Below are 12,129 nucleotides of genomic sequence, written 5' to 3'. Positions count from 1 at the left end.
ACACTTGCATGATCTGCACCAGAGGTAGCCCAATCGAGCCCAATGCTGTCTCAGTAAAAAAGAACATTGGAATAAAATCGGATTTACTAACCATAGATGAATTAAACCACGAAAGTCCATGATAATACGACAAAGGATTGCCTTTAATGCAAAACGGATTTCTTGTTGAAGTTATGTCGAGAAATAAGGGCTGCGACGCACAGTTGGAATGATTGAACCGACCATTTTCACAGGGCTGTCACCTTACTACACTTGAATATCCACTACGGCTGGATTGCAACCAGTTTCATCCAATCTCTCCTTGTAGAAAAGTGATTCCTATACAAACAAATAAAAAAATAGGAATAAAACCAAGACTAATCCAACATTTTCTCATTTGACTTTTTAAAAATCCCGCTTGCTTACTCGTGATACATGAGTCCCCCGCTAGATGTAGTCAGCCTGATCTTTATCATCGCTACTATCTCACGGAACAGCCGTAGAGACTGACACCAAATTGCTTGTTGCATAATCTTAAAGTTCAACTAGGACAAATTCAACCGTTTCAATAGATACCAGCTGCTCTGATTCAAACTTGGAAAGTTTGGTTTTAAATCGGCCGCCGTCATGAAACTGACGACTACCTTTCCCATTTTTCACTGCTGTCTTCTCCATAACGCTTTAGCAGGTACGCAAACATCTCAATTTAAATGTTTTTTTTTTAAATTTATTTTAATGTTTATGTCGTAATTTTACAGGAGAAAATGTGATAAATGACCAAGAGCGAATTTTAGGAGGAACTAAAGCTAGAGAAGGAGAATTCCCATTTGTCGTTTCCATCACGACAAACGGTGAGCACCTCTGCGCCGGATTCATTTACAATCAGCGATTTATCGTCACGACAGTCACATGCGTCCAAAAGTAAAAAGAAAATCTAAATATTACAATTAATTCCCGGATAAATATTTGTCAATATCCAACAGTTTGTCACCGTCGCAAGTTTCAGTTGTTGTAGGACAATTGTCTCTCATTTCCAGCACCGAGCCGTACGAGCGTCGATATCAAGTCGTCAGCATTATTCCACACGAGAACTATGACGCGAATCTCGGCTTGAATAATCTGGCAGTCATCGAGGTCGGTACATAGAGATCAATCATTATCGCACAGCTGTCAAAATTTCGACTTTTGGTATACACAGACATCTTCGTCAATGGCATTCACTGCGGGCCATGTCGACTTCATCTGCTACAACGAAGATAACACGACTTTTCCAGAAGCTACTGTCATGGGCTGGGGCGCTACTCAGGTATATAATCATGCAAAGAAAACAAACGGCAGAGTATGTGTGGAATCCTACACAAAGATGGGATTGCTTTCTCTATTCTTTTCTATATAGGAAGGAGGATTGCCTTCGATTGATTTACTGAAAGCCAGCGTTACTATATCGACCGAGTGCGTTGTCTACGGTAGCGAAGAGTAGAACCCAACTACATGATCTGCGCAGGTAGTGATACTGCCAGTCCTTGTCACTACGACGAAGGGTCGCCGCTAGTTCAAGACAATATCGTCGTCGGAGTTGCATCGAGAAATACAGGATGCAAAGAACTATTCTTACCGACACTTTATACTCGACTGTCCTCTTATTATGCGTGGTTGAACCGGAATGCTGGCCAACAACCGCCGGCTTGCAGTGCAGCCTAAATTTAAAAAAATAACAATAAATAAATAAATAAGACTGTGTTTTGTAACTATTCCAATGTAAATAAAGCAATATGAATTTAAGTCTACTAGATAAACTGGTTTTACCGAACCCTTAACAGGCTTTTATTGACTTAGATAATATCATAAATTATTTGACGTCTACAGTACGTATACGAGCAATGGAGGTGAAAATATCAAAAAATAAAAAACAAGTTAAGCAACGGGCACGATAATGGGTTGGACAACGCGATAATCTTGTCGACGGGAACGAATGCTGACTTTTTAAGAAATAAAAAAAACCCGAACGAATTTTTAAGGTCGCTTTGTAACAGCAGTAGAATGAAGTTTGTTATTGTGATAGCCTTCATCTTCAAAGGATCAGCCTTAGGTAATAGTTTACGTAGACGTGCTTTAATCAATCGTTAATCTGATTTGACTTTTTGATTTGACTGGTGCTGTGACTCGGCAACGTCGCCCCCCTCCCCTCCCTCTGATCACAGCGTCAGTTGGTCTCGTCTCGTTGGTAGAGTGAATACACGCCCGTATCGCTCTCGAATTCAGCCTCTTTCAGACTTCATTCTATGGCGCAGTTGATTGTGTTTTCGATCCAATTCATTCCCCCTGCTCTCATCACTCGATCCCTAGTGTTTTTTGTTCAGCTTTATTTTGTTTCGTGTTGATTTCCCCGGCCCTTGGGTGCGCCCATTGCTGCTAACCCCCCTCCTCCCAGCAACCAGCGTGGTTTGTGGGGGCCGCCATCTTGTTTTCCTTTGTCTCGTGTGGTGCTTATGCTGTTCGTTTGTGGTCCTGCGAGTTATCCTATCCGCCGATCATATTTGGGACTTTTGGCACACATTCACCCACTGTTTTTCATATTTCATGTGTTTTTTTTAAATTTTTTTTTTGGTGATTCACTGTCGTGTCTATATTGAGGGGCCCACATGTTGCGTGCCCGCCATTTTTTATTTCTCTTTTCTATTCGGCCCATACGCATTTTCTGTCTATAGTGAGGGGCCCACATGTTGCGTGCCCACCATTTTTTTTTTTCTCTCTCTGGCTTCGTTTCTCTCTTGGCCGTCTCTCTTGCCGAGAATCCGTTTGTCGTTTTTTTTCTTTGTTGGCCGTAATTACTCCGCGTCCACTCGTTCCACGTGGATTTCATCCCGCGGTTTAGTCTCTCCCACCATTCAGCCCCCTATCGTCATATATGCGTTTATTGTTTGTTTGTTGGCCGTAATTACCCCACGTCCACCCGTTCCACGCGGATTTCATCCCGCGGTTTAGTTTCTCCCACTATTCATCCCCCTATCGTCATATATTTCCACATTGCCGTTCATTCTGTTTTCAAGTGTGCTGTTTTCTTGATTCACACCCTCGTTTCGACCACTCATATTGCCAATTCAACCTCACACGCTCTCCCCATTCAATTCATTTTTTTTCTGGTGTTTTCTGCTCCTCGTTTCTTTAACGTTCATCTGCGTGTTTTCAATTCTCCCACCCAACGTGGCTTCATTCCTCCATTCATTTTCATTCCGCTGCCGTGTTCATCCTACGCCGGTGCCACCCTTCGTGCAGTGATTCAGTGGTCCCCTTGTGTCACCCAGGTCTTGGGTTAATCAGTGCCCCGCCATGCCTCCTAAGCCATTCAAGCCGTACGGCGTGCCTCCTCCACTAGACATCGAGGAATTCAAAGACTCCTTCGAGATCTGGCACCAGCAGTGGAATATATTCCTTGCTCTGTCGACCATCAACACTGCACTTCCGCAACACGACCGACCAGAATATATTGCCAACATCTTGCTGTCCTGCCTCTCCAACGCGACGCTGAAGGCTGTGCTCACCATGGGTTTGGCGCCGCTTGAGCTAAAAGATGCAGACATCATTATTGGGAAGCTGCAGGAGAGGTGTAATGCTGGCCGCAATTGTCATGTGTGGCGCCAGAAGTTCTCATCCCGCGTCCAGCGTGACACCGAATCGGCCGATTCTTGGCTCAGCGACTTGCGTGATCTCGCGCGCAAATGTGAATTCGAAAAAGATTGCTGTGCGGCCTGCCAGAACACGCGCATTTTGGGCCAAGTTGTCTTTGGCGTTTTCGACGATGAGGTCCGCCGCAAGCTGCTGGAACAGGGCGCCACTTTAACCCTGGATATGGCGCTAACAACGCTCCGTACAGCTGAGGCCACCCGGCTTCAGGCGTCCACCATCAAACAGGGTGGTGCAGCCCCCGTCCACCAGCTGAAGACTCCGGCGGCCAAACCACCTATGGGCAAGCCGGCCATTCAACACCGGGATCAGCATCGCGGACGTCCAGCAGCTCGTTGGCATCCGCCTGGAACTAAGCCATATGGGTGTTGGAATTGCGGATCAGCCTCACGTCACGCTAAAGAAGATTGCCCCGCCTTCGGCAAGGAATGTCTTGGGTGCCACAAAACGGGCCACTTCCAGGCCGTATGTACCCAAGGCGGCAGTTCAACCCCGAAACCTGAGACGGCTGGCAGCATCACGATCCAGTCCATCATCCCTGATGACATGGTCGAGCTTGGTGTCGTCCCGGCTTCCAGCAACTCTTCTATTGTCATCCGTGTGCTCCCTGACTCCGGTGCGTCGATTGATGCGATCCCGGCCGCCATGTTCTGGAGCCACTTCAAGCACGTTCAACTAATTGATGGCGGACCAAACGCAGTCACGGCCACCGGGGCGGCTATTTCTTCACTTGGCCACTTCTCAGCCACGTTGTCATGGTCCGGCGGATCACTTCATCCCGTGACCACAACCATCCATGTCCTCCGGGACCTTCAACAGCCGGTGCTCTCAAAGGCGACACAAAAACAATTCGGCATGCTACCGGCTCAATACCCGCATTCCTGTGTGCTAGCTGCGGTTATGCCTCCGCTTTTGCCAGCTTCAACCCCAATGGATGACGTCATGGCTACATTGCGCGTTCTTATGGCGGAGTGCCCTTTGATTTTCGATGGAGTGTGCCGGCCCATGCGTGGTCCTCCATGCCACTTTCAACTAAAGGAGGGCGCAATCCCTTCTGCCATCCGTGGATCCCGTCCCATTGCAGTGCCTCTTATGCCAAGGGTCAAACAGGAGCTGGACTCGCTGGAAGACCAAGGTATCATCAGCCAGGTGCCTGAGCCGACGTTGTGGGTCCACCCAATCGTTATTGTCCCAAAGGACGACGGCGGAATCCGCATATGCGGCGACTTTACGTCGCTCAACCGCTGCATCATCCGGCCCACCTTTGATTCCCCGACTCCGTTCCAGGCGGTCCGGACCATCCCAACGGGAATGAAATTCTTCACAGTTATTGACGCCCTCAAGGGCTATCACCAGGTGGAGCTGGATGAGGAGTCCAGTGCCATGACGACGTTCTCCACTCCGTTTGGCCGCTTCAAGTACAACCGTCTCCCGTTTGGCGTCTCGTTAGCCGGCGACGACTACGGCAGACGTCTCGCAAATATTTTCGACGATTTGCCGAACTGTCGCCGTGTAGTCGAGGATATCCTGGTTTTCTCTCCCACTTGGGAAGAACATGTGGACCTCGTCCGTCGCCTTTTCCGCCTCGCCGCTGATCACCAGATCGCCATTAACGTTCGCAAGGTTGTTTTTGCTCAACCGTCAGTGTTGTTCGGTGGCTACGTGGTAGGCGAAAGTGGCTTCCGACCCAGCCCGGATTTACTGAGGGCCATCCGTGAATTCCCGGCTCCCACTTGTGTTTCAGAGATGCGGGCCTTCCACGGGCTCTGCCAGCAGGTTGGGAATTTTTCGGACGACTTGGCTCCCGTTCTTCGCCCTCTGGCGCCTCTACTTCGAAAGGAGTTTGTATGGGAGTGGACGATGCAACACGAGAAGGACTTCAAAGCAGCCCGTGAGTCCCTATCTTCATCTTCCGAATTATCGTTTTATGACTCGGCTGCCCCAACCTCACTTCACGTCGATGCATCCCGCCTCCGGGGCCTCGGTTTCATCCTCCGACAACAAAAAGCCGATGGCAGCTGGAATGTCGTGCAGGCGGGATCACGTTTCCTATCTGATGCAGAGTCCCGGTACGCGATGATTGAGCTGGAGTGCCTGGCCGCGGCTTGGGCAATGCGCAAATGCCGCCAGTTTCTCGAAGGCCTGCCCTCCTTCCAGCTCGTTACAGATCATCGCCCTTTGATTCCGATCCTCAACGATTACCACCTGGACAAGCTGGATAATCCCAGAATTTTGCGCCTTCGCCTTTCCATGCAGCGCTACTCTTTTGTCGCTGTTTGGGTGCCTGGGAAGAACAACGTGATGGCGGATGCCCTGTCGCGCTCCCCGGTTGATCGTCCCTCCGAATCCGACGAGATCGCGGAGGGCCCGCAGTCGTTTTCAGCCCGCATCAGTTTACTAGATACGATGGAGGGATCCGACGACGCCAATCCTGACATTTTGCTGACCTCCGTAGCAGCGGCTACATCTGCCGATCCGATTATGCTGTCCCTCCGCCAAATGATCCTTGACGGATTCCCGAACGAGAAGTGTAATCTTCCCCTGGAGCTCCGTCCATTCTGGCAGGTGCGGAGCCAGCTGTCCGTCGACGACGCGGAGGGTCTCATCCTTGTAGGCCCCCGAGTAGTCATTCCGACTTCCTTGCGTCAGGAGATTATCAGGCGCTTACTTCAAATGCACCAAGGAGCCACTAAACTCCGTCAGCGCGCCCGTCTCTCGATCTACTGGCCCTCAATGGACAATGATATCGTCGTGGCCGCAAAGTCCTGTCCATCTTGCACAGAGCGTCTTCCATCACATCCGGCGGAGCCTCTCCTTCCCCATGCTCCGGCTTCCCGCCCATTCGAGTTTGTATTCGTCGATCTCGGCGCATACCGCGGTCGTGATTTTTTAATTGTGGCAGATCAGTTCAGCGGTTGGCCTCAAGTCTTCCCGTTCCCAGACACCAACACGTCAACGCGACGGGTCATCGACGCCCTCCGTTCATTTTTCACGTGTGGAGCTGGCGCCCCGGTGAAACTGTGGTCGGATGGAGGCCCGCAGTTCAAGTCCGACGAATTTCTCGCCTTCCTTCGCGACTGGGATATTAGTAACGGCCGTTCATCGCCCCACCATCCCCAGTCCAATGGCTACGCGGAATCAGCCGTCAAATCGATGAAGAAGCTCATCGCAGGCTCTTGGTCATCAGGGTCGTTCGACCCAGACACGTTTGGCAAGGCTTTGCTTCTCTTCCGCAACGCGCCTATGTCGGGCGGAGCATCACCTTCGCAAATTGTTTTCAGCCGCCCAACGCGCGATCTCCTTCCCGCACACAGGCGTTCATTTGCTCCGGAATGGCAGCAAGCCGCTGAGTTATTGGAAAAGCGTGCTCAACGTGCAAAGGAACTTCAAATCCAGCACTTCAACCGTTCCGCGCACCCCCTCCCACCCCTGGTGATTGGCGACAGCGTTCTCATCCAAGACCACAAGTCAAAACGTTGGTCCACTCCTGGAGTCATCGTTGAGGTGGGGCCATTCCGGGATTACCTCGTCAAAACGCCAGCTGGTCGGCTGTTCCGCCGCAATAGGCGTTTTCTTCGTGTCATCTCCCCCCAAATTCCGCGGCCACAGCCACCAGCGAGCACTTCAACTACGACTTCCCCCGTCCAGCTGCCTGGTCCGGCCCCTCCGACAGCGCCTTCATCCACTCTCCGTCGTTCGCGTCGCCTGGCCGCCAAGATCGCTTCGTGAATTAATATTTTGTCTGTTTGTTTGTCTGTCTCTCTCGTCCGTGCTCATTTGAGTCCATCCCCTCTTACTTCAGCTTGGACACCCGCTCTTTTCCTAATTCAGCAATTACCCCTTATCTTTTTGCTTCCTGTGTTTTGTCCCTGGGAGTGTTTTCTTGCCGTGGGTGTTCCACATTATAATTCAGAATTTTTTTTCTCCATTCATGTACGGGGAAAAAGACATGCTGTGACTCGGCAACGTCGCCCCCCTCCCCTCCCTCTGATCACAGCGTCAGTTGGTCTCGTCTCGTTGGTAGAGTGAATACACGCCCGTATCGCTCTCGAATTCAGCCTCTTTCAGACTTCATTCTAACTGGGGCCCCTACTGCAATAATTGCAGCCATTTATGTTGATGTTGTTGTTCAAATTCAATTTCGGCAGAATGATTCGCCCGTTTTCCGTCGTCAACTTGGCCGTCCCCGGGTGATTCGTTGGTTGTTGTGGCTGTTGATAATGTTGAGTGACGGGCCGGTGGTGTTTGTGGTAGGGAACTGCTGAATCATTCAAAAAAGAAACCAACAAACCCTCAAATGAAACGAAATCGATTGGCTCAACAACAACATCCATTGAAAATCGAGAAATTACTAAAGGCAGCGCAGGGCACGCCCGTGCAGCCAAGGCCGGTGGCAACGTCGTGCAAGCGTACATGGCGTGCGGGCAACGCTGGGTCGTGTGGGTGCACTTTTCCACCGGCATCGTCGTCGTCGTCCTGCTCGTCCCATTGGTGGACTCGGTCTCGATGACGTCGCCGTACGTCAGTCCGTTGGTGGTGGCGGCGTCTTCGCGGTCCGTCGCCGAATCGACCAGCGGCAGCAAAGTCCACCCGCCTTGCACCATCCTCAGCTGATCTGTTGCGGGAAATTCGATAAAAATAGAAAAACCCCAGCAACGTGGAAGAAAGAATAAAGAAAGTTTTGGCCCTTTACTGTAGAGGTAGACTTGGAGTTGCTGGAAGGAATAGGATCCGTCGTAGGGGCCGAGTCCGACGGTGACGGCGTCTCTGCGCAATCCGTCGATGAGCCGCTTGGCAAACACCTGGTGCTCGTTGGCCTGCCCGATGCGGATTTGCATTTGCTTCCAGTCCAACAGCTATTGGAAGATCTTCCTCTCCAAATTGTACCTGCCACTTACAAATAGAAAAACGCATTTCCAATTTTAAATCATTTCAACATTATTTGATTATTTCACCTTCGGGTTTTGGCTTGAGCGGCGCGGATGACGGAAATGGGAATTTCCGCTTTGTACTTGATCCGCTCGCTGTGCGGATGAGTTGCCGTCGGCGGGTGGGCAGACGATCCTTCGTGTTCCGAACGGCGCTCCGATTTGGACCGCTTCCGGCTCGACTCGACATCGTCCATCAACGGCGAGTGGGTCGTCGTTTTGTTTTTCAAACTACTCGACGATCGGTTCAAATTCTCGCCGTCCGGCCCGTTCATCATCTGCTGCTCCGACGGCGAGCCGATGTGATCCAGCAGCAGAGTGGCCGAATCGGTCCGGCGGATCAGCGCCGACAAATTGATGTCCTCCTCGGAGCGAGCGACCAGGTCACTGAATCCGGAATCCTTTTGGCCGGAACTCTCCGTCCCGACATTGGACAGGATCGACTGAGACCTGACGGCCAAATCGGTGGCCACTTGGCTGGATTAGACGAGCGGCTCCAAATGGACCGTGTTGATGTTGCTGAGGCCGTGGCTGCTTCCGTCGCCACCGCTTCCGCCCGTCCCAGGAGCGCCACCGACCGACACGAACTGCGACAAATTGGGTCTCTGCTGCTGCTGCTGTTGGTGGTAACGCAATCCAGGCAGGTGCTGCTCATCGTCGCTTTCCGATCCGGAATCGTCAGAGTAGCGCTGACGCGACTTCCAGCGGAGTTCTTCATCATTGGGCGGTGGGCGAGGATCCGTCAAGGATCACCTCTGCTGGGCTCGACGCCTGATCCTTTGACGCCTCAATCCGCTCTCCGTTTCGCCCAGTCTCACTCCAGCGCTCGACAGCTGGATCTTTTAAAATAAAAATTAAGTTAATTCAACCAATTTCAATTAAAATTCTGTTCAACAATGGAACCTCTGTTTCATCCTTGTTCTCGCTGAAGAAAGATTCTTCCACTTGCGTCTGAGTGGCGCTGTCCTCCAGTCGGCTGACGGTGCGGCTTTTGTGTCCGGCCAAATGCGGAAGTTGAACCATCGACGACCGGCCCGACATTTGACTGTCGTTCGGGTAGTCCATCATCTCGGCGTTGTTGTGGACCATCACCGACATCTGTCGCTGGTTCTCCGTGTAGGCCCTTAGAAAAAGAATATCATTTGATATTTAAATTGAATTCATCTTTAGCAAATTTAAAAGAAAAATGAATTTTACTGGCTGAGGGCTCGTTGCAGGGTCCGGCTGTCGTTGAGTTTGGCGGCCGCCAATCCGCCGTAAAGTTAAGATTGCCCCGAGCAGGGCCGCGTCCAGCGGCGTAATCAATTGCTTTCGGGCTGGCCTCATGATGCAATTGATCTCGGCTGCGTGATCTATCAATATCTTGAACGTGAATCAAAACCGACCAACCAATGGTTTCCAGCAATAAAGTGGCGGGAAAAATTTAAAAAAAAGAAAAGAATTGACTATTAAATGTGCCACGTTACGAATATGTATGTACATGTTTGAATGTACACGTCACAGTAGACTGTAGAGGAAACTTTGCTCCAGATAGAGTGAGAGAGAGTTGCATTTTGTCCAATTGTTTTATCAAAAGAAAACAAGAAAACTCGCGGCGAAATCAAATAATCCATTCGACTCTACGGACTACGGACTAGATCGCCATCTTGCTGGTTAGGCCTACACACGCATGTGTGTATGTAGGCCATACGTGCAATAATGTACGGGTGACACACACACAACAGCTGGAATAGATTTTATTATATGATGATCGCCTTATATGCCAGGATCGCGTGTCTACCCGTTTCGCCTCACCGGGATGGCATTTTTTGTCACCATATAACCCACCCTGAGCGAGGGCAAATTTTCTCGTACGGCCATCCCACAAAAACTTTTCTTGCACATCACCAGGGCCAATGCTGGTGGCCAGGCTATTAATAAAGCTAAGTCAAGGGAGGGAATAGGAGGAGCTGATAGTTTTAGAGACGACGACCAAAATGGCGACACTCGTATCTGACTACCTTGCACATTTCCACGTTGCTATTGATGGCGGCGATGTGCAGTGGACTGCGGCCGTCGTTGTTGACCACGTGAGCCCCGCCAATGACCACCGATCCGCCTGACTCGCCCTACTGCTGCTGCTGCTGGCACTGCCGCAGGATCCACAGGACGAGATCCTTGTGGCCGTGCAGGTCGTGCAGTGGCACGGCTCCTTTGGTGCTCCTCAGCCAGAGATCCGCTTGATACTGGACCAGCAGCCGCAACGTTTCCGTCTGCCTCTTGGTGGCGCCGCAATACGGCGGACTGATTTCAAATCAGGATCGACCAAAAACAAAAAACAAAAATAGAAGAAAATGATTGAAATTGATTTTTGAATGAGGATGGTCGTACGTACGTGCGTCCCTTTTGGTCCTGGTGATTGGAATTGGCTCCACAGTCGAGAAAAAGTTGGGCGCAATAGGAGCGACCGAGCGTGACGGCGTAAAAGTGGTCATCAAAGCTCTAATAAGGCCATGAATTGTCGTTAAATTATTGTTGATTATGGCCGCACCGACGACAGTGGCGCTAATAAAAATTCAAATGATTAAAAAATCTGATCGACCAATGGGAAGGCGCAGAGAGTCAGATGGTCCCACTGGGCATGCCAGTTTGAGACTTAATAAACTCGTTTTACACAATGATTAACATAATCAATCTTGCTGAAATTGATTGAATAATGTGGGCATAAATGTGTTGACGCCATTTGATCATCGTCGAAACGATTTCTTCCAATAGGAAAATTTCTCCATGGAATGAAATGGTCCGTTTGGCACTTGCTGCTAAAAGAAACGGGTCGGTAGTTGATATAAGCAGCACCAATCATCGCAACATGTATTCTAACTTTAGCGAGAAATTAGCAAAAGTAAGAAAATGGTGAAAGCAACGAAGCAACTCGCAGCGAGCCAAGCACAGCCCCAGCCCCAGCTGAAGAAGACTTTCAAGAAGCAGAAAAAGACTCAACGGATTAAAACACCTGCTATCAACCAACCTGTCCAATCACCCAAACTGGTGGCCATACGTAGAGTTCCCTACTCTCCACTCCAGGGTCCAGCAAAGACCAAAACCCTGAAAATTGCCTACACGCAGAAGCGCATTCTAGACTTGTCTCTATTCGGTCTACATACATTCTTGTGCGGCAAGGGAGAAGCGGATTCAAACGCCACAGACATTGATTCGCAGGTGTTACTGAAGGTAATCAAAGATAAGAACAAGGCGGACCCTATCAGATTCCTCCCGATAGCAATGTCCGAGGTTGACGTGATTAGAGTCATTACCATACGCAACAACACAGCCCACCTTAACCTCAACAAGATCGAGCAAACGTGGATGAATGACTTACCCGCCGTGGTACTTTTGAACCAAAGTATTAATCAACCTGACGTCGCGACAGAGATCCAGGGAATCATCAACAGAATGATGTCCGGCCAATTCGATGACAACGTACGCTATTCTTTCACATTCACAGCTGGGTTTAGTTTCGCAAAAGCCATCGGACTCTCCACGATCATGTATGGAGTGA

The 12,129-nt window shown here is 50.1% G+C and overlaps 2 protein-coding genes across 2 annotated transcripts; one reads left to right on the top strand and one right to left on the bottom strand.

Moving 5' to 3' along the window:
- Positions 1-465: 465 nt before the first annotated feature.
- On the top strand, positions 466-1,761 carry LOC124317172 (trypsin-like). Its single transcript, XM_046782746.1, has 5 exons — positions 466-667; positions 738-900; positions 963-1,113; positions 1,178-1,285; positions 1,376-1,761. Exons 1-5 carry the CDS (start codon positions 607-609, stop codon positions 1,457-1,459), a joined length of 567 nt encoding a protein of 188 aa, XP_046638702.1. The 5' UTR covers positions 466-606; the 3' UTR covers positions 1,460-1,761.
- An 18-nt stretch (positions 1,762-1,779) lies between these two features.
- LOC124315896 lies at positions 1,780-11,313 on the bottom strand. Its single transcript, XM_046781669.1, has 11 exons — positions 11,245-11,313; positions 10,966-11,072; positions 10,704-10,874; positions 9,495-9,714; positions 9,376-9,430; positions 9,098-9,303; positions 8,619-8,822; positions 8,357-8,550; positions 8,016-8,278; positions 7,744-7,924; positions 1,780-2,129 (listed from the first exon to the last, which is right to left on the bottom strand). Exons 1-11 carry the CDS (start codon positions 11,311-11,313, stop codon positions 2,096-2,098), a joined length of 1,704 nt encoding a protein of 567 aa, XP_046637625.1. The 3' UTR covers positions 1,780-2,095.
- Positions 11,314-12,129: the final 816 nt, after the last annotated feature.

This window comes from Daphnia pulicaria, chromosome 1 (genome assembly GCF_021234035.1).
Source record: "Daphnia pulicaria isolate SC F1-1A chromosome 1, SC_F0-13Bv2, whole genome shotgun sequence".
Classification (NCBI taxonomy): Eukaryota; Metazoa; Arthropoda; class Branchiopoda; order Diplostraca; family Daphniidae; genus Daphnia; species Daphnia pulicaria.
The sequence above is the reverse complement of the archived record's forward strand: the minus strand, read 5'-3'. Positions and strand labels throughout refer to the sequence as shown.